The following is a 21,906-nucleotide window of genomic DNA, read 5'->3' as shown; positions in this document are numbered from 1 at the left end:
CCTGCATGTCCCCTGCAGGATATTCTGTACTACTTTAGACTGCTCTTGTGTGATCAGGGCCACAAACAAATGTTCATTTCTAGAAGCAGAAGTTTCTGAGAAGTTTCCACTGCTACAAATGTTTTTGGGAGAGGGAACAGTATAGGTGTTCAGCCTGCAGCCACCCGCTCCTTTCCTGCTTCTTGTGCCTTCCCAAGACTGGGATGATCCTGGTCTGGGGAAGCACAGGGATCACTGCCTTACTGCCCTGGGGAGAGCTTCCCCCAGGGCTTTGAAATCAGCACATGTGCCACCTAGTGGGGACCACATCGCTTGGGGAAGAGGTAAGGAGCAGTGGCGACTGCTCCCCTCCTTTGCCCTCTACACTCAGACATGTCTGGGAGGGGAGGGGACCAGTGAAGCAAAGCCCCCTGTTCCTTTCCCAAAGGGGACTGAAGGAAGCTGCTCCTCCCCTCCTGGTCTATGGGAGGGGCAAGAGGAGCACGGCAAAGTCACTTCTTCTCTATGCTTTGTCTAGGCTGGGGTAACCCTAGTCAGGGGAGCCTTTCTCCACCACTTGACTCCTCCTGGGAGGAGGTGAGCAGCAGCTGCTCTTCATACCGACTCCACACTGGGGAGCCCCTTGTCGTGGAAAGCATCTTCCTGTTGCTCAACTCCTGGTCTCTGGATAGAAAAGCATATGGATGTGCCTTCCTTTAGGAGAAACTCCTGCAGAAGAGATCCTCCTGTGGGAGGAGCACTTATACATTTGTGGTTTCTATCAGGAGATTCTCCTGGTAGAAGTAACGCCTGTATGCCTAGATAAGTGATTCTCAACCTTGTTAGACTGAAAGCACACCTTATAAAATGCCAGGTCTTAGGTTTGCACTTGGTATTTTGGCTACAGAAAAAACAACAGAGCAATTTTTCTATTGTAAAGAATTCAGAAAGATCATACCATTTCAGAACATTTTTGAAATGATGGCAGTGGTTTTTAACTTTTTTAGATTCAAGACTCCCCTTAGAAAATCCCAGCTCTTAGTTTTCATTCTGTTTTTGACTAAGGACAATAACAGAGCAATTCTTCTGTTACAAAGAACTTAGAAAGACCACAACAGGTTAAAATGGTTTAACACTATGGGTTTCTATTTGAAAAATCTGGGTTTATTTTGTCAATCATGTCTGTACACCTAACGGTGCTAATACTACGTGGTAATCCATAACACTCTTGAAAGGACCACAAGGCTTCCAGGCTGCCCTGGCACCCTGGTTGAGAATCACTGCACTATGAATTTGTTTGAAATATTGGGGTTTATCTTGTGAATTAGGCATAGATGTTTACACATCTAACAGTACTAATATTGCATAGTACACTGGCTGAGAATCACTGGGTTAGACACCATGTCTAATCCTAGTTTATTCCTTATCTGAAAACTATGTTGCAGCATATAACTAAGATGCCACAGCTTAAACACAACAATTTTATAAAGCTACAGAAGGAAAGCACACATTAAGAATATTATGGTCAAGTATTTTATTTAGAGAAATAAAATACTTCAATTTCCTATAGAGGTGCAACGATACATTGGTCTGATATCAGACTGGTACTGATATAAAGAAAATTTGCTGTATTGGATATCAGCCTGATGGGGTTGATAATTTGGACATTAAATGCCTGTGCTGTGCACAGCTGCAGCACAGCAGGGAGAAGAGCCAGCAACATGGAGAGCTGCCTCCAGCTGGTAAGTCGGAAGGGGAGGGGGCAGGGAAGGGGCATGAGGGGGCAGGGGCAGGTGCTGCCCAGGGGGGCAGGGGTGCAGGACAGATGCACAGCTCACAGAGGGGGGGCAGCTCCCCCAGATCTGCTCAGGGCAGGCGGGCTGGAGCCGACACGCCGACACTGAGCGAGGCTTTTATTGGCTGGCGCTGGCGGTGCTGGGAGGGGCTGCTGCCACCCCAAATTTTGCCACAACTCCACTCCCAGCCCCGCACCACCAGGCACAGCCCAGCTCCACATCCTACCTCTACCTATGTGCTGGAAAGAGCAGACCCTGTGCTGGGCAGCTGGTGGCAGTGCTGGGAGCAGAGCTGCAGCGAAATTTGGGGTGGCTGCAGCCTCCTCCCAGTGTCCGCTCCGAACTCACCTCCGTTAAGAAGAGCCCCACGCAGTGCTGGAAGAGCCTTGGAGCAGACACCAGCAGCGCTGGGAGGGAGCTGCAGTCACCCCAAATTTCGCCACAGCTCTACAGCACAGTCTTGGCTCTTCCCAGTGTGCTGGTGGAGGAGGGACGTGGAGCCAGGCTATGCCTGGCAGTACGGGGCTTAGAGCGGAGCTTTGGCAACATCTGGGGTGGCTGCAGCCCCTCCCAGCCCTGCCAGTGCCCGCTCCAAGCCCAGCCCCCGCTGAGGAGCCCCACGCAGCGCCAACTCCAGCCCGCCTGCCCTACATAGATCTGGAGGGCACCCCCCACCCAGGGTGCAAACAGCGGTGGGAGCTGCTGCCCCCATGAGCCACTTCTCTGTCCCACACCCCGCCCTCTCTGGGCAACGCCTGCCCCCTCACTCCCTCACCGCAGGGGGCGATGATCTGTCCCCCCATGCCCCTTTCTCCCCTCCTCCCCTTTCACCACAACAGACTTACCTGGAAGCAGCTGTATCGGATCGGTATCGGGTGATATGACTCCTTAAATACCGGCTGTCAGTATTGGCCCCCAAAATCTTTATCAGTGCACCCCTAATTTCCTATGCAAGCACAAAGCTTTCAATATTATAAGCAAGAGTTTCTACTAAAAATCTTTGTATATGAATTGGCACCTCTCTCAACATCCAATCATTCAGGTTTGAAGTTTAACATTTCCTTAAAGATCAAATTGGCAGTTCACAATCTAACCCATAGTAAGCAACAAGTTTGGGAGGGAGATTATAAAGGAAGAAGTCACAGCCACCCAATTAGACCGTTTCCTGTGGCAGCGAGGAAACTAAACTGTGATTAGGATATGCCCTATTGAGCATGTGCTCCGATTCATGCTATTGTAACTACCTTGAGAAATGTTGGGAGGGGGTGGAAAAGGGAAGAGGAGTTTTGCGCAAAGGGAAAAACTGAAGTGTAATACCAATGGGAAAACAATGCTGAAACAACTTGGGTAAAAGTAATGATGAAAATAATCACCTGAGTTACTTAAATCCATACAAATTTTTTGAATGTACGTACTGCAGAAAACATTCTAACACTGGCAGAAGGTTAGAAAAAAAGAAAGTCACCAATGTCTCTTTACCATCTGTAATTTCTGAGCACACTACAGCTCAAACCTAATTGAACTTAATGGAATTTATACTGCACTACCAGTCATCCAGATGCTTTGGGATATACACAATTGGACAAAGGGAATACAAAGTTCACATCACCAAACAGATTTGTAATGCCAAAGCATAGGTTTTTTCTTCCCCACATGAAAATATTTAAAATTTACTAGCTCCTCTGTTCAGGAATGGTGGGTGCTAAAAGCACCTACAAAAAACAACTACACTAGCCACTGCTCTCTAGCTGCTTTGTACCATTTCAGGAACGAAAGATATGGTGAGAGTGTGCCTTAATTCAAAGTGACAGCATATGTGGAAGGAAAAGGAGGGAATTAGTCTATGAATATGATCAGACCTTGAGATGTACTGGAAAAAAGGGACTGACCTATAATGGGATCAATACTGTACTACAGTGGTTTTCAACCTTTTTTCATTTGTGAACCACTTAAAATTTTTCAGTGGAGGTGCAGATCCCTTTGGAAATTTTGAATGGAGGTGCAGACCCTTTTGAATTGTAAGTGTGGGTATTCACAAATTTTTGATTGATCACAGTCTTGTGGATCCACAGACCACAGGTTGAAAACCACTGTTGTACTAGGATCAATACTATACAGAGGAAATGGCTACATATAACTTTAACTGCACTAGGTGACACTTAAGGATAGCACACAGGGTCACCTTCGCTACTGTTCAAAAGAGTACCATATATGGTCACCTGCTCCATCATAGCGATGGGCTCATCTCACATATGGAAGGCCCACAATGACCTAGATCAGGGCTGTCCAAACTGGCAGCCTGGGTACCGTATATGGCCCTTGAACAGTTAATTTGCTGCCCCAGGCTTCTGTCCTGTCTCTGCTCCTCCCATTGCAGCAGTGGCCAGGGTTCAAGGCTCACCCCTGCCCTTCCCCTGGCTTCCATTTCTTGCCCCTACTCCAGGAGGTGGGGCAGTGCAGCTCAGCCTGTGGTGCCAGAAAAGCCCATGCTGCAATGCAGCAGGAAGTTTGCAGCTGGGAAGCTGAGGTTAAGGCTGGGGCGCCTGTGCACAAAGCACAGCAGGATGCGCCTTGTGCTGGTGCAGCCCATGGGGCATGCAGTGCCTGGTTTATTAGATGTACAGCACTGACTTAAATGGCTGCTACATTACAGTACCCAGGGATCTCCCTGCTTTGCTCCACTGGAGTAAGTGGCAGACAGTAAATTCCTGCTCAGGTAGGCAAGGAACTCAAAAGCTCTAAAAGCCTGGGGTCATGTTGAGGTTTCCAGACCATTGGCTTCACTGGAGGATGCAAATGGCTGGGAAACCTTGGGGGTCCCCAGCTTTGGGGCATCCCAGGTGGCACATCATACTACTGAAGCCACATAGACAGGGAAACAGCCCACAAGGTGACTAAGGAGGGAACCATGCAGAGTTCTATTGGACCCCTGGCTATTTTTCATTGGAATCCAAAACATTAAAAAAATAGTATTGTCCAACAACACAATAAACACGTATCAGAAAATCCCCGTAGAGCCACCCCACTACCTCTTTCCAAACATTCCTCGAAAATCATGAAAACTGGATTCTGAAGCCTATTTGGAATAATTATTTTAGTTCTGCACATCATACAAAATTTGAATCCAAAATCTGAAAAACTGTACTTGAAATATGAATTGTTAATAAGGGCCTCTTTATTAAACGGAAATTGCTTTTATATTTAACTAAAAATGTTTGCCTCAAAATGTACTGTCTTGGCGTTTTAGACAATATGGTGGGCAAAATTATCTTTGGTATAGAAAAAAGTTTTTTAGTATTGTTAGTACATTTAATCCTTTGGGTCCTTTCCTTGGTTATTTGATTCTCCTGTGTCATTTTGTTAGGGCAACAGCATTTCAAGGATTTCCTCAGTCATTAGCTGATCTATTAGGAAAAAAAAAACACCTTTCCTAAAAAAAATGAACCTCAACATGCAAGGTCATCTTAAAATAGGAATATACAGTCCCCTTTTTACATAGCTCTGACAGAACTTATCTAAAGGAGTCTTAAATAAAATGAACAGATTGCCTTTTAGCCATACTGGGCACATCTACACAAGATGCTATGTTGCTACAGCTGCAAGCTATGGCGACGTAGCTCATTGCTATGGAGACAGTGTTGGTAGGCACAAATCGTGATGCTGATGCTACTGTGCAGTAGGGTCAGAAATGACCCGTGTGCCACTGGGACTGTGCAGTAACAGTGGTTACTGAGCAGTCACGCGCACATGTAGATGCGCCCACTATGTCAGGTAAGCTGTGATGAGAGAGTTAGCAAAATTTTTTAAATCCAAAACACTGCTTATATCTTCCACTTGATCAAATTATCTAAACATTTACACGTAGCCCCAAACCCTCCTCATTCCTCTCCCAAAACTCTATGGCAAAAGTTAAGACACTGCTAAAAAGAATATTTCTTTTAAATGGATTTAGATGGGCAAAAAGAGCATAACATCTCAGAATTAAAAATGAAAAGATTATTAAGGAAAAATGACAGTAAAAAGTTGTATTGGCCTAGAGTCCGTCACTGAGATATGCTGAATATTTTCTGCTGTACTACAGGCAACTTTTGCAGAAAACATTAAAAAACATCCTAAAGTAATAATAATACATTACACTGAAGCATATAGTGAAAGAAGGTTGTTTCACAGGATAATTGAGGAAGAGCAGCTTTGTGTGGCAGAATTATGCGGGTGTCCACAAATACATATGCATAATATTAAATCTAAAAACTAGGATTATTTTAATGTTTAGTGTCCAGAAAATCTAATATCTGTGGAAGCAACCGTCAGTTATCATTAATCACTACATTCCTTTGATACCTTCCAATAGCTCTATTTTTTATGACAGCCATTATAAATCTAACTGAATATCCTCTCTACCTTTCATTCACAAATATCACTTCTTATCTTAAATTAGACTGTTTAGGGAAGGAACTTTGTGTTCCTAAGTGTCAACACAGCTCCTTATCACAAGGGGATCCAAATCTGATCAAGGATTCTGAGCTCCATCTGAATAAATATAATATGCAATTCAGCAAAATGGTCTGAAGCGGTGTTTTGAACAGATGCGATGATGAGTACTTAGTAGGGAAACTCAGCTTCCTTATTCCTTTTAAGGAGTTATGATACATCTAGGCAGTGCTGAGTCTGGAAGAAACATTTATTTTACAACTGACAGTAAATCCTTAAGAGGCTAAAGAAACAAAGGTTAACTATATGTGAACTACTATTTAGCCACTACCACTTATCTGTATCCGTTGCCAAGTAGACCCTTTAAGGAGGATTTGGTCAACAAATAAAAGACTGCAACTTTTTCAGAATAACCAACTTCTCTCACAGTTAAGTAACCATAGTGCTCTGGGTTTGTGTGGAAAGGATACAATCAAAGTATATGGTCGTTAGGGTTAAGAGCAACTTTACTTTAAATGGTGTATATTTTTGGGCATGTTATGAAGTACTCGAGTAATCTCCTTGTTGATTTAATTTTATTCAACAGCATAAAAGACATTGAATGAAATGCAAAGAAGCCAGAATTGGCTATATTTCAAACAGATAGGGAATAGTTTGTTGTTGTACAGGTCTTGGCTAGGTGTTTTATATTTATTACTGAATAATGTGAATGCCTGCAAAAACATATCCTGTTCAAATGAACATCTTCTCCATGATCTCAAAGACTCTTTGCCTGTTAAACTGTGCTTAAAATTTAATGCCTCCAAGGAGACAGAAAGAGTAATTCTTTCCTGAGTAGTAAGTGATGGGCAAGGGCTGCCAAAAGTATAAGCAAGATTCTCCTGCAACCTTCCTCCCCTGGTTGGGTAACTAGGTATTCTCTACTAGTTTTGAAATATTTGTAGACAGGAGAAGAATTTTGATACAAATTGAATCATTTGAATTCCATTCTGTTGATGATGGGAAAGGGAGAGATTTCTTCTGCTTTTAAGAATTTTGCATTATGTCACTCTGTTCAGGTCTATATTATAGTGTTCTTTTTAATGGTGTGCTTTACAGATAGAAATCTATAGATTTGTTTCCCTTGCAAATACATTAGATGTAATCTTTAAAAGGTAGCACCTGTGTTTAAAATTACTCTAACTGTAACAGTCTTTACAGTCCTTTGGAATGGTTATCCTTGGATGAGGGCAGCATTTCATTTTTCTGCATAATGTAGTTCACAAAATTTCCCCATGTTTTTAAAACACTGACAGAAGATACATGCCTACCCTGTGTGGGTATCTCTGTTTTTTCCAGATCCTAACAAATTTGCTTTTCTAGTGACAACTTACTAGAATAGAATGGCAACTATCTTCTATGTTTTTTTTTCCTTTTCTGCTTCTTATACATGTATGGGTTATGTTTGGAACACTGTTAATGGAAGCATATTTTAAGTTATCGTTTTAATTCATTGGGGTTTTTTAATATTATGTCAAGGAAACCTTTAGAATAACTTCAGTAGGTTGAATGATGTTTGGGAAAGAGGACGGAGTTTGTGGGGAAAGAGGAAGATTATATTTTTAATAAAACAGGCAGGCAAAACCAGAGAAGGAAATCTAGAGTGAAAAGGGAATCCCCTTGTCCCGTATTACATGATTTGCACGACAATGAAAAGGACTGTCTGTGCACCACATGGTGGCCAGTACCTCTGGCAGGAAGCTGATAAATGGCATCAGGTGCATATAAAGATACAGTCTAACAGGATTTTTTTCATTCAGGAGGGGAGTTGTGACCCAACAGAAAGGATAAATGGAAAAAAAGAAAAAGAGGGGAAAAGAGTTGATTTTGGTCTGGCTCTACATAGTCAAACTAGCATATAAAGAACCTCTTTCTTCAGGAAAATAAACTTCAGAGAAATTAACCTCTCTTTTTAGATGTGTTTTTAGCTAATGCAAAATGTATAAACAAATAGTTTAAGTTAGATCCTAATTTTGCAGTTCCCTAGACCAGTGTGTAGCTTGTGTAACTTTAATAAGGTTCTGTGCAGAGATAGTGGTTCACCTGCACGCAGTGAACTAATTGCAGGAACAAGGTTATGGATGGACTTTTAGAAAAACAATGGCGTTTTAGAAAAATATCAATTAGTTTACCATATAGATTAAAGGAGAGTATGTTTCAATGAGATACAGAAAAAGATGTTTGTGTCTAGTAAAGGAAAATATTTAAAAAATGTAAAACTTGTTTTTTGCACTAAAGCCATCAATTTTAAAGTTAATTTCTTCCTTGGTATTGAATGGTTGAGAGTTTCTAGTCTAGTGGATAGTACACCTCCCAATTTGATTCTAGCACAGTCAATGAAAAGTCAATCCTCTCTGAATATATTTGAAGGCTTTTATGAAACAAACAGCAGATTTCAGTCTAGTTCTCTAAGTGGGGTGCATACGTCAAAGACCAATTCCACAATTTGAAGCCTTGATGGTATTCAAGTGGAAAAGACCAAGGGATGACCAGGCATAAAGAGACTGAACTAACTGAGGTGGTCTGAAAAATCTGAGGTAACTGTGAAGGACAGTTTTTTGTGGGGGAAGGTAGGAGGAGGTTTATACTACTGCTACCCATGCTATACCTGTTCTGTGGATAAAGAGGAATTCATTCTCCAGGGCTGTCAAATCTGCCATCCATCATGAGCACTAAGTTTAGCAAAAAAAAAAAAATAAAAACAAAAACTAAACAGTTTCTTCTCCAGCCCATCAGCAATTAGGTTAATTGCTATTAACTTTTTGGTGCCAATTGTCATGAACATGCCAATGGTCACCCAACACTAAATTAATGTTTTTCTTATTAGTGGTTCTATATCATGCATTAAGTTAACCCAATTCAAAGTTTTAAAAGTGCAAGTGAGAAACCATGACAAGAGAATTTAGGAGGTAAGAAACATTTAAAGATAGGAAACTGAAATGTTCATCTAATATATTCAGAAGTTCTTCTGATGTTACAAAATAACAACATTTTGAACTAAATGCAACATTTACCTTAATCTCAAGGTTATATACTATATTAGAAATGCACTTTCATGAATTAATATGCTGTCTACACTGTAAAGTACATACAAAAAATCAATATACTAATTACATATTTAAATAAAAAGAGAACAAGTACTACACTTTGGGTGCATTACCTCATTTGCTGCTGAATCATGAAAAAGTAACTCAAGAGAACAGAACCAAAAAGGTGCACTGATGGATGATTAGTAGCTGGCAAGCAACTAAGACTGTTACAGCAATGGCAAAGCTTCAGAAATGGACTGATGATGCAGGTAAGGCTGACAGACTTACTCTGAAGCTGTGGCTGAGGCTGCTGGAAGGAAAGGGGCTGTCCGAACACAAATGGACTGTGGACTAGGGAAGAGGGAGGTTTTGCAGCTTGATCAAAGATGGAAGGAGCTGGGAGATTAGGCCGTGACTGAATGGAATTCAGTATGGCACTCAGTTGGTCACCTGCAGTGGGCAAAACAGTCAAAACTACAACCTGTTATTCAACATCCTCCAAAAAGGCAGAGTAAAAACTGTGCTGAATGAAGATTGAACAAAGACACAACTGACAGACTCAACTAATCTCTGATACTGTAGTAAGCTTTCACTCCAAAATTCAAGGTACACCACAATTTTTATAAAAATAGAAAAAAAGAGTCCTTACAATTATAAAAATCATTTAGCCGCATGTAATTTGGTGTGTAGCTATATCTTCATCCCATGAATCATGACACAATTGCTAAAGACTAGAGTTTCTGAGAATCATGGATATTTCTCACACAGTTTAAAACATTTCAGAAGTGCTATTTGAGTGACCTGTCTTGCTAAAAAAGGGGCCAAAGCAAAAATATTCCTAGTGTTTACAGTAGCACATACATGCAACAGAACATGCAGAGTAGCAATGAGTAAAATCAGATGAGTATGAAGATAATAAATGCAATTAGTTTTTTGGCAAGCATACTTACATATGCATATGACAGTATTTGCTTGCTTTCACAGTTAAAAGTCTCTCACTGTTTACAGTTATCCTTTGGAAACCTGAAACTGCATTTGTTTCCTGAACAGAACTATGTATGCACTTGCTTTATTGTTGGAGGACCCTCAGAGTTGATATTTTTGAATGTATTACACATTTTCAAAAGTAAAATAAAAGAATTATCTGGATATTATAAGCAGATAAAACAGAGAAAAGGCAGGTTTTATCCCTAGATGATTTACCTTAAGGTTTGCTGAGTACTATGAGTTACAGATACTTATATCATCTCAAGTTTTGGCCTAACTTTAACAGTGATCCTTTATTTAAATACAGATTCTGACATCTGATAACTCTATAGTATTAGAGATGTACAGGTAGAAAAATAAAAGTTAAAAGATTAAAACTTCAGATAAAGAGGTTACTTCAAAGCTGTAAACTTTTAAAATTATTTAACAACACTTTTCTAACTCTATAAAAAAAAAATACTAGAGGGTCCCATGTTTCCCAAAATATCAAGGAATGCCAACATCTAGTATTTCCCTTATCCCTTTTCTCTCTCTCCTCTCTCTGTTTTGTAAATGCAAAACCAAAATAACTACAAAAGAACAGTAACTGAAGCATCCCATATCCAAGCACCTTTGGGTGTTAATGACTGGCTTTATTTAAAATGTTAAAGCTGTGCTGCAGTCTTAAAGGAATATCAGAGTAAGTATTTTGGCCACATACAATCTTACCCTATACTACTGCAGACTATAGATGTGCTTGTGACTGTTGTACTATTCTAAAGACGCTCACCATCATTATTACAAGGGTGTTGATTGTAGCTGTGTTGGTCTAAGGACATAGGCAGGGCAGCTCCACATATCAGCCGGAGCCCAGCTGTGCATGCCTCTCCCCAGCCAATCTGAATCACCGAATCTCAACAAATCTTCTGAAGCCAATTTGGCCAAATCAATTCAGGACAGTGATCTGAATCGAATCGCTGTCCTCCAAATCAGCCAAATCCAAATATAATACTTCTATATTCACACATGCCTAATATCTAGCTATCTATCTAGTTATCTATGGTGTTCATTTTAATCATGGAAGAATGTGGATTTGGGATTTTTTTAATTTTTATATCTGAAAAATTTGGGACTTTTTTTTTTTTAAATTAGAGAAAGCCAGGATCCGTTGATGATTCAGCATTTTTCTAGCAAAACCCCCATTTCTCCTAATAAGCAGACAGCATCCCTGTACACCTTCAAGTTCTATTCCTGTCTCAGGATCCAAACAGACTCCAAAAAAATGAGGACAGGAATGGAAGTTTAGTCGCTATCAACTTATGTGCAATCTATTTATATGAAAACGGGGCAGATTGAGGGGGGAGAAGTGGTCACATCCCCCCTTTTGCTGCCACTGTTCCCAGCCGAGCCTGAAAACCTGCATAACTGCTCCCTGTAGCTGGAGCCCTCTAGGCCAGCGGGTGACACAGGAAGGAGGGGGACCCACCTGCCTCCACTGATGCCCTTACTTGACTAGGGCATGGGGAAGCCCCAAAGCTGATCCTGACCTGCTCCTGCTGCAGGGAGCCTCTGTGAGCGATGCTGGGCTTGGCTGGGGACAGGGAAGGTAGTGGGTGTGTTCCTTTTCCCTGTACCTGTTCTTTCCCCACCTCATGCCTCCGACTAGCTGGGGAGCAGGATCTGTAAGAAGGAACCCACCCCACGCCACCACTGTCCTCTGCTGATGAAGGCACAGGAGATGCCCCTTCCCTGCTCAGCTGCAGGAAGTAGCTGCACAGGGTGCCAGGCTCAGGAAGAGTAGCAGCAGCATGCGGATTCATTCTTCCAGCACCTTCTGCCCAAGACTGACTCAAAAGTTGACTACCTTGTACATTTTTTTCAGGATTCAATCAGCATTCTTGAAATGTGGCTGACTGAGCTAGGGAAAATGTATTTTAAACAGGAAAAAAAAAATTGTCTTCTAGGGAAAAAAATAAATATAGAACTCTTCAGAAAATGCTAAGAAGAGGTAATGATTTCTTACAACATATGCCATCAAAACAGCTACAAACACACAAAACAAGACAGAGAGACTTCTGCTTCCAATACAGAACTAGGAAATACAGTGAACAAAACTTAATTTTTTGACTGTGTTGTCAAAAATGCTTTTTTTCCCCGTAGTCCTCATCTGAAAAGAAAATAGGGACTGGAGGAGTGACAGACTAAATTATGACAACAGACAGATGTATTTGTTCATATGTTAAACATATGTAAATAATGTACACTGATGTAAACAGTCTTCATTAGAACATTAAAAACAATAGAAGAAATGCATAACGCTTAGATAAAGCCCTCCCCATTCTCTTCCCCTCCTTTTTTAAAACAAAGTTATAATTACTAAAAACTTTGTAAAGGCCAGAGCTAAATTATTTTAGGGTGTGGATAGATGTAACAGATATACTGATACCAAATTATACAGGCATAGGATGTTCCAGTATAACTGTTATGTCTGTTTGCTTATGTGGCAGCATAAGTAAAATGAAACCACATTGTATCTTGAACCCGGTTTAATAATGGGTTATAGTTACAACAATTTAGTTTTCTTATACTGGTCAGGGAGCAGACAGATGTAATAGTTGCATCAGAACAGCTGGAGTGCTTTCCCAAGCAGGAAGTCCTCTTCTCCCTTTAAAAAGAATAGTTACATCTGTCCACAGCCTTTCTTTAAAAGTGGGCATGCAATCTGAACTAGTGTTAAATAAAAATTATGCAAACAATACTCCTAAAATGTGTGTTGCCTAGACTACACATAATACTAGCACGGTAAAGATCCATATTTCAGCAATACTCCCCACTAAGAGCACATAACTTGCCATAAAATCTCCTGGTTCAGATAACCTTTTTCATATAAATAATGAGTGAATAATAGGTACAATTTGTGTTCACTGCAGATAGCCTGTACATCTTTATTTCTTAGTGGAGAAATGAGGCATGCTTCACAGAGAGAATATCTGGGTTCCCTCTTCCCCACAACATTAATTAGGTGCTTATTTTCAAGTGTCCAGTGGACATTTTTATATTTGAAGGTTAGATGGTTATCAGGTATGCGTATTTTAACATCTTTGTTATAGGTAGAAGGCTTATATCACTGTATTATATTTTATATTAATAACCTACCTTAATACAAAAGCTGAGCAGGAGTCAATATTTTCAAAAATGCTTGCCACTAAGTACTGTCTATAATCAAAATACTGACTCTTATACCTTCTATCAGGTCATCAAATGCAAAAGTGTATGTGTGTGCATGTAAAAATAAACTTACTTAGAGGCCGACAGTGAAATCCTCATGGCTTTCCCTTGAAAACCCTTTTCGAATAGATCCTGAACTCCAAATTTGGACTTTGGAGTTATTATTCTTTTCCATGCAATTAGCATTTTGTATTATAATTGAAATATTTACTTGAGTTAAAGGCAACCCGCCAATAACTAGATTATGTACAGGAAAATGTATACATTTGCTATTTGAGAGAGAGAGGGAGAGAGAGACAGAGAGAGGGGGAGACGAGGTAGTGGGGCAGGCAGCAGTTGGGGCTTTGGTCCTAAGCCTGGGTTGGAGCCAGAGCCATATTAAGTAGGGGGTGGGGGACCTGCCTTGGAATTGAGTAAATATATACCCTAGTGCTACACACAGAACCTCAATGTAATGAACCTTTAATATAACTTCAGTAACTTAAGAATTTTTATAATGCAGAAATTTGAACATAATTTACTATACTAGTAATTACATAAAATACACTTTTGAGGTAACTCGTTTCAATAAAAATTAGGGAGTTGGCTCATTTGGGGTGCACTGGCTGGTGCCTCAAATGGCTTTGATGTACTGCAAGAAGATAATGGAAAATAAATAGCAAAAACATATATGCAGAAGTTCGATGCACAAGAATATGTTTTGAAACACTGAGGGTACAAACTTACCTTTGTTATTTCCCAGGCCATAATCAAATCCTTGCCCGTTACTACAGCTTGTCCCTTTATTGAAAGCTTGTATTGAAAAAGGACTTGGAGGAGGAGTCTGAACATTTTGTTCTAGAAGACCTTGCTCTGTAAAACAAACCATCAGTTCAGAGTTAGAACTTTTTATCATTTACTTTTATTGGAAGGTGGAGTCAAAAGACAAAAATATTTTAGAATGAAAAGGGTTTTTTTCTGGGACAGGCTTGCCAAGTTTGGTACAAAAGGAAAGTATTAGTCTTATCCTGAAGAGCTTCCTTCTAAAACACTTAGTACTGTGTACAGTAGTCTCACAGATTGATTTTAAACTCTTGTAACAAGCTGTGCCAATTCACATTACTAAAACAGGAACTAGATTAAACTTTGGATTTCACTACAATGCTTGGACAACAGATCATTTATTATACTTCTCACAACAGTCTAAATAGACTGATAAAGCTTTTGGACATCCAAGGAAAAAAAATACTCTAATGACTCCCTTTCTTAAGCAACCAGTTCTCTCACTCCCACTTGAGAAGCTTAATAATGACAAAGATTATCATTTTAATTACATTTTGTTTAAACATTTAGACTTTCTGGGGCAGACACCCATCCCTACTTAAGCACTTGAACTTAGCTGCTGTTGAAGAAGGAATCACAAATGAATAGCATGACTAGTTGTCAGAGAGCATGCAGGCATAGAATTGATACAGCTATCTGTATACTCTGTAGTAACAGTCATTAAATAATTGCATCTTAAAAAGAATAACTGTTAACAGCCAATGCATTTGGATGCATTTTGGGAGGGAAACTCCCTCCACTAAGGAAACACCCATCCCCCTCTGTCACCACAACTGGACAAAAATTTCTCATTAATTTGCATATCCTGTCATAATTTAATGCATCCCATTCACTGTGAAGTTGCAGGTGTCCAGAATTTAAAACATTAAATCCTTAAATATTTAAATTCAGATACTTAAAAAAAATGTATGGGGAATCAGTTTATAACTGCTTTAACTGCTATCTACTGGTTGCTAACATATCTGTTATGTTTCAATAAGATGGCTAATACTTATTAACAATAGGCTCAAAATGTCAACTTGAATTAGTTCTCATCATGCAAGTTGCCAAGCATTATACTGAGCAGAAAGAATATAACAAATATGCAAAGCCATGTGGATCACCATAAGTCATAAACAATACATAAAGATTAAATAGTAATGAAATGAAGATCAGACACAAATTTAGCTAAATTAGAAACCAGAGATTAGGAAAAGCACTAAAAACAATTGTTAATGTAAAATCTTTCAATATTTCAAAAATAAATTGTAATAAAACACAAACATTAAAAAGTCAGTATCCTTTTCATAAAGGAAAGAAACTTGGAAAAAGTTTTTCCTACCTGTCAATTGACCTTCCTTGAATTCTTCTGAATCAGTTTAATGTTTACCCTTTCTACCAGCATTTGTAGGCTCCGCTCCCCCTTTCAACGTAAAAATTCTAGCACTTCCCTTAGGCAATTTTCTTCACAGCCTGAAATATTCCATAGCAGCAGAATGCTTTTTTTGCCTGGAAAACTCCCATAAACAACCCACCACACAGGAAGCAAAGCATCACCTTCCCACCCCCCAGCTCACATATTCTAGACCAAGTGTCAGACTCCCAAGTCAGTTTTTGGAGTATTGCAGTAGTCAATCAAACAAAAAACCCCAAAAACAAAGAGAAGAAAGTCTGCCTAAAAACTTAATTCACAACTAATACAAAAGTAGTAGGTTATTTATTTAGTAATAGTCCAAACTCTAAGTTTAGTTTTAATATTTTATGTTAGAAATGGAAAATAAAAATGTATTTTGTGTTTTTCAATTGCAATAGGGGAAATACAGTTTTGGTTAGACTAAAGCTAGGTACAGACATTCAAGAAGCCTGAGGCAGAACCAACCTGAATTACAAGGTTTTCTGTGAATGGTATACTTTAGATCGGCACTGAACAGAACATACATTCACCCTTTGGTGGTGGGGCAATCAGACTAGGTTCCTCCATTTTTAAACCAGCTTATGTGCACCAAACTTTTGTTCTGTTATGAGTATAGACCAGTTCTGGGCACTGAACTTCTGTTCTGTTACAGGGATAGACGGGGTTTTGATCATTTATACTGGTAAAAGTGTAATGTCTGTAACTGGCCTTAGTATCCTACCTAAGAGTCTACTTGTTAACTGGTCTGTCATATACAGATAAATGTGCTCAGTGTTTCAAATATTAATCAAGTTTTAAGTTGAACTGCAATAGCTGAAATTCTCTTTCACCGATTGACTCGCAAAGAACACCCAATACGAAGATGACTGGTCTACATAAATATTTCTAGCCCTGACAGGACACAAAACACTGAGCTTTAGCAAAATTGTGATTATCTTCATTTGCTCCCCCTGGAATTAAAGTTCTTCAACAGCCAACAATTTATAAACTACTGGAGAGTACTATTAAGATTATTGCTTAATACCACTAATCTAAATTAATTTCTAGCTCTGCTACTTCTAACAGCAACTGCTAAACTCATGCAACAACTGAAATGGAGACAGATTACCCAGATGTTGTGGCAAATAATTTTATTTTACCCATAGCTATTATTTCAGGGGTATGAAGAAAGCTATGACACCAAACATTTGTACCACTACTGATCCAGCTCTTGAATTATGCAGGTCTGCCCCAGGTACTGTAAGCCTAAATCTAAGGACAGATTTTGGCTTATTCTGAGTAATCACTATGACTGTCAGAAGAAAGAAATTTACAGACATAACGTTTACAGTACACTACAAATATTTCTGCTTAAAAGTTATGTCCAACTGACATATTCCTCCCTCAAATTCAGGACAACTTGAAATGGCTACTCAGGCATACCATGCCTGTGAACATTACTGAGAAGATTAAATAAGCTTGCAGGGAGCAAGAAACCTGTAAAGGAGAGAACACAGTAATTTGGTCCACGGTGATCACCTGAAATCAGATTCAGACTATGGTTAGGTCTTCTACAAAATGACTTAAGTTCTGGACAACTATGGAGTTCTCAGAGTCCATGAACATTTGACAATTCCTGAGGTTGATTAAAAGTACTGGGCCACGTAACATATATGTACTACTACTAAATTTAAGAGGCTTTAAGCCCTTTGTCAGCTGGATGCAATGTTAAGATCCCTTTGCCCTCTACTCTCTGCTGCGGTTGTTGAAATTTATCCTTGATATTACAAATGCTTTTGTAGCTACAAGATTCCTGTCTAAAGTCAGTAAGTCTTAACACATCATGTTTTATGAGCATTAAGACATTTTTGATAGCTTACCATAAACCTTAGTGCCTCAGGCACTCATAGTTGAGAGAAGGATCCTTAGATCCTAACCAGTGGAGTAACCTTGATCAGTTGTTTGTCCAGATAGGGAGGCATAAGCAGGTAAGGCGTTACCAAAAGCTTAGCAAACACATTTGACACCTACATCAAATTAGTAGTGCTGCTCTTCATTATACATGACATGCATCACATCATTGAGGGCACTGGCAGACATTTATTTAGTGGTGTGATAGAATCTGTTCCCTGATCCCAAATGCGACTGCCAGTGCAGCCCACCATACCATGCTTCTGCTGTACCCTCTCACCTTGAGAGTGTGAAGTGTCTAGGATTGCACTCCAGGACTTCATGAACATCAGAAAGTTAAAAAGTGTGCATTGCAGCTCTGCATGGGGCTATACCCACAGCAGATCTGTAAGTGCTAGTGGGTGGGAAGGGGAAATCAGTTGACTCCCCCTGCCTGGCAGCTGCAAAAACATGTGCAGGGGGGTTCACAGTCAGTTTTTAAAGGACTTAGCATATCAAAATCCCAGGACTGGGAAGCCTCTCCCCAATACTAGGGTTCCAATATACTGGTACTTTTAAACAATGCACATGCATTTGGGCTACACACATGGTTTTTAATGGTCTGGTACACCAACACCTTTAAAATCTACATGTGCGTATCCGCATGCAAGGCTGTTGGGCATGCAGGTTTGCAGCTGGGTGGCAGTGTCAACTGGTTCCCATCACTCTGTAAAAGCCATGACCCAAAAGCTGACTTTCACCATGGCAAGTGAGAGATTCAAGATAGCTCTGTGCCCAGTATTTCAAAAGGCTTGCTATACAGCCTGCCTGTAAGCCACTTAACATGCCACATTCAAATTAAAGCTTCATACAAATGAACCATCAATGTTCCACACCTAATGTGGAACATCTTTGTAACTTGTTTGCCATTTTATGACACGATGAATCATCAGGTGAATGTGTGGCATATTACACTTCCTTACTGCATAATTAATATGCAAATTGTGCAATAAAGGTAACAACTGCCAGGGGTCTAAAATACCCCAATTGGTTGCAGAACACACAATCAGGTATGTTTGCAGTAGAAAGAAGTCGTTCTTCAGACATACCAAACCGAACTCTTTGACAGGAAGTTATTTCAGATACAGCACTCCTGCTTTTTGGTTATTAGGGAGTACCATTGACTAAACCCAGTTTAATGCTACTATTTGCCAGCAAGTACTGGACTGATAGAGGATACTGGGTGGCAATTTAGACATTTTTGATATGCTAAATCTAGGTCAAGAGACCACGAACCTTCCTCCAACTCAGAAATCTTTGGAGACTGGTACTAGTTGTCCAATTGTTCCAGGACCTTCTTCACTACTTACAATCAAAGGATTTAAGAACACTTCTAATGGTGCAGATACTAAATTTTGCTTTAAGCTCTCTATTGGGAACTCTTGAATTCAACCTTAAATGTGTAATATCGTTTTTTCCTGAGAGGGCCAGATAATTGGTAAAGGCACCAAGAATAGGATATAAAAGTATAAGGTATTTTATTTTAATTTTACTATCATGACATTTTCTTTTCCTTTCTGAGAATTTTTCATGACCTAGCAGATTCTTGGGTTTCTGCCCTACATTACTACAATCTGACTTTTCAGTTTTACTGTTATAGATAGGTTTATCAGCAAGAAACACCTAAACTATTACCAGTCCATGTTAAGAAACAAGATAAAAGCCTCAGCTCTTGAAGAACTGCCACTGAAAGGTCAACATATCACATTTTGCCTGAATGTCCTGACATGTAGAAAAAACTTCATAGCATTAAACTATTTTCAAAACATATCATTAAAGCCAAAGCAAGGTTAATGTTTTATTTTGATGAAAGAATGAGAGTTTAACTACCTGAAATTGCCATTTAAAAATGGGAATCAAAGTTCAAGGCACTTCCCCCCCCTGCTGATAGTGCCAGAAGTCCACTAGAAAAATCTAGTAGATGATATAGAATACTTCCTTAAAATAGAGTGAAAAAGCTCATGAAGATAAAGAGAAAAATCACAATTGACAGTTTTAATGAGAAAACAGACCAAAGATATGATAAGGAATAAAAGGCTGATGATTCTAAAGATATGAGATCTTCAGGTGAATGGAAATAAAGCAGACAGCTTGCCTGAAGCAGCCACCCAGTCTGAAAGGATCTGAACTATGAATAGTGAGATGTTCCTATCATTGAGGAAGATTATATACCTCTACCTTTAAAGAGCCAAAAAGCCTTGAAGAGCTAAAAGAGTTCCTACCAGTTTCACAGTACCAAAGACTACCAAAAATTGGCATATGCATCATTTCTTTGGTGGAATTAAGATTCCATAAACATAATACATTGGTAGATAAATGGAACTTGAACTATCATCAAAATAAAAAGGTAAAAGGGTTACAAGAAGTTTAAATGCCTATTAGATATCTGAATAAATTGTTTTGATAAGTGAAAGATAAAAGTTTTCCCAAGAGAAATTAAATAGAATCCTCACAGCCAAAAAAAGCCCTAATACTTCTACTTTAAGAATTATGCCCTGCTAAAAATTGATATTAAAGAGGCAAAATAATAGTATGCATAATGATAATTTAGGTTAAATAAATGGTACAGTTTCTTTTGTTGACCATGAGTGTTAGGGGACAAGTAAAACTTTCCCAGGAACTGAAAATGATATTGAAAAGTACTTTTGTAAGATAGCCAACACATGGCCAGAGACCTCTGTCTAAATCCATCAAGGTTTTAAAATATTTTGACTATAATACTCTAAAGTGTGGTGTATTTATTGCATTTTACAGAAACCTACTTGCTGTCTGAAATGAACTTCTGTGGTTGCTTTGTCATATCAGAACATTTTGCAGAAGACCACGAAGTAGCATTATTGAAGATTTTTTTTCCATTTTAAAAGCCGAGTTGAAAATTTGTTCGGTTCTTGGCAGGGCACTGTACTGGTTCCAATCCCAGAGCATTACATGTTAAACACAAAATAAAAATTCTAGATGTTCTAGAAGAGTGAGGGCTAATCTTTTTGGCAACTGTGCCACAAGTTAGCCCCACTTCTTCCTCAAGTGCTACTCCATTGCCCTTCCTCTGCCTGATCTGCTGTTCTGCTTTCCACTCCCAGTTCTGTACTCCCTGCCTGATTGATCTATTGCTCTGCTTTCTTCTTTCCCCATGCTCCCTGCCTGATTTGTTGTTTTGCTTTCTACCTCCTCCTCCCCTTTCTGCTGCTGTGTTGCCTGTCCCCTTCCCAATCTGCTGTGCACCAAAAACAGAAGCTGGTCCTACCATGGGCTGGCCACATTTATTCAATGTCTATTTTTCAGGTGGAGAAACACAGACTGAAGAAAATTGCCTGGGGAAGTATGCTAATAGTTTTTAGAAAATTGACACTTCATCTAATAGAGGATGACAAAATAAACATACCTACAGTTTGCAACTGGTTCAAGAAGAATGAATCTGAAAATGCTTAAATGTTATTTTTGTATAATCTAAACATGCTTGATGCTGAAGTTTTTCTAGAAATTTTAATTAATCTTTTTCCAATTGAATTATTTTATTAGTTTATATGTTGCCTTTTTCAAACTCTTGAAACTTTCTTCAAACTTTTTGTTCTTTATACTTTGACTTATATTAACACATTTACAGAGTAAAGTTTATATAAAACGAAGACAACTTGCCATCTTCATGTCGGAGGTACTGGTTTCCACCTCTGTCTCTAGCTAAGGACCATGCCTCTCCTTCATCACTCTCACAGAACTCTACCATGCTGTTCTTATCCATTTGTACCCATGTACCTTCAGAATTAGTCACCTGATACACACACAAAAAGCAGAGTTTATTGACTTTTCAGATAACCCAGTACTGAGATCCAGCAACATGCTTCAGTATTTGAAACAATATGCTTATTTCCATCTTGACACTAAAAGATACATGTTTTTGAAATTAAGGCAACAGCTTAGAGTAGAATAAAGACCAATTCCTTTAATGGGAGGTTTAAAATTATAAATATTTTCAAAGTTTTACACCAGCTTATTCTCAGGAAAAAAAACCCAACAACAACTCAATCTTTGACCATTCAGACCAGACCAAATAAGGTATCATCCAATAATGTGAACGTGGTTTTGGTAGCTGAAATAGTAAGGTAATTATACTGTCGAATTTTATGTGGAATATTTGTAAATTTGCCAAGTGTGCTCCTGACACTGTTTAAGAAATAGCATGACACACTACATCCTCAAGCCCATCTCAATAAAACAGCAAAGCAGGATGACTGAATATAGCAACAATGACTGAATACAAAGGAAAAGGATCATTTTATAACTGAGTACAGCCCTG

At 39.3% G+C, this 21,906-nt stretch overlaps 1 protein-coding gene across 1 annotated transcript in view; it reads right to left on the bottom strand.

Annotated features, from left to right (window-relative positions):
• MYCBP2 (MYC binding protein 2, E3 ubiquitin protein ligase) overlaps positions 1-21,906 on the bottom strand; it is a 282,082-nt gene that overhangs the window by 58,910 nt on the left and 201,266 nt on the right. Inside the window, exons 55-56 of the mRNA XM_025215130.1 lie at positions 21,249-21,381; positions 14,195-14,320 (exon numbers count right to left, since the gene is read on the bottom strand). Coding sequence (XP_025070915.1) covers positions 14,195-14,320; positions 21,249-21,381 — 259 coding nt within the window. The remainder of the gene's footprint in view (positions 1-14,194; positions 14,321-21,248; positions 21,382-21,906) is intronic.

This window comes from Alligator sinensis, unplaced genomic scaffold (genome assembly GCF_000455745.1).
Source record: "Alligator sinensis unplaced genomic scaffold, ASM45574v1 scaffold1010_1, whole genome shotgun sequence".
Lineage (NCBI taxonomy): Eukaryota > Metazoa > Chordata > Crocodylia > Alligatoridae > Alligator > Alligator sinensis.
Note: the sequence above shows the minus strand (reverse complement) of the source record. Positions and strands in the feature narration are given on the sequence as shown.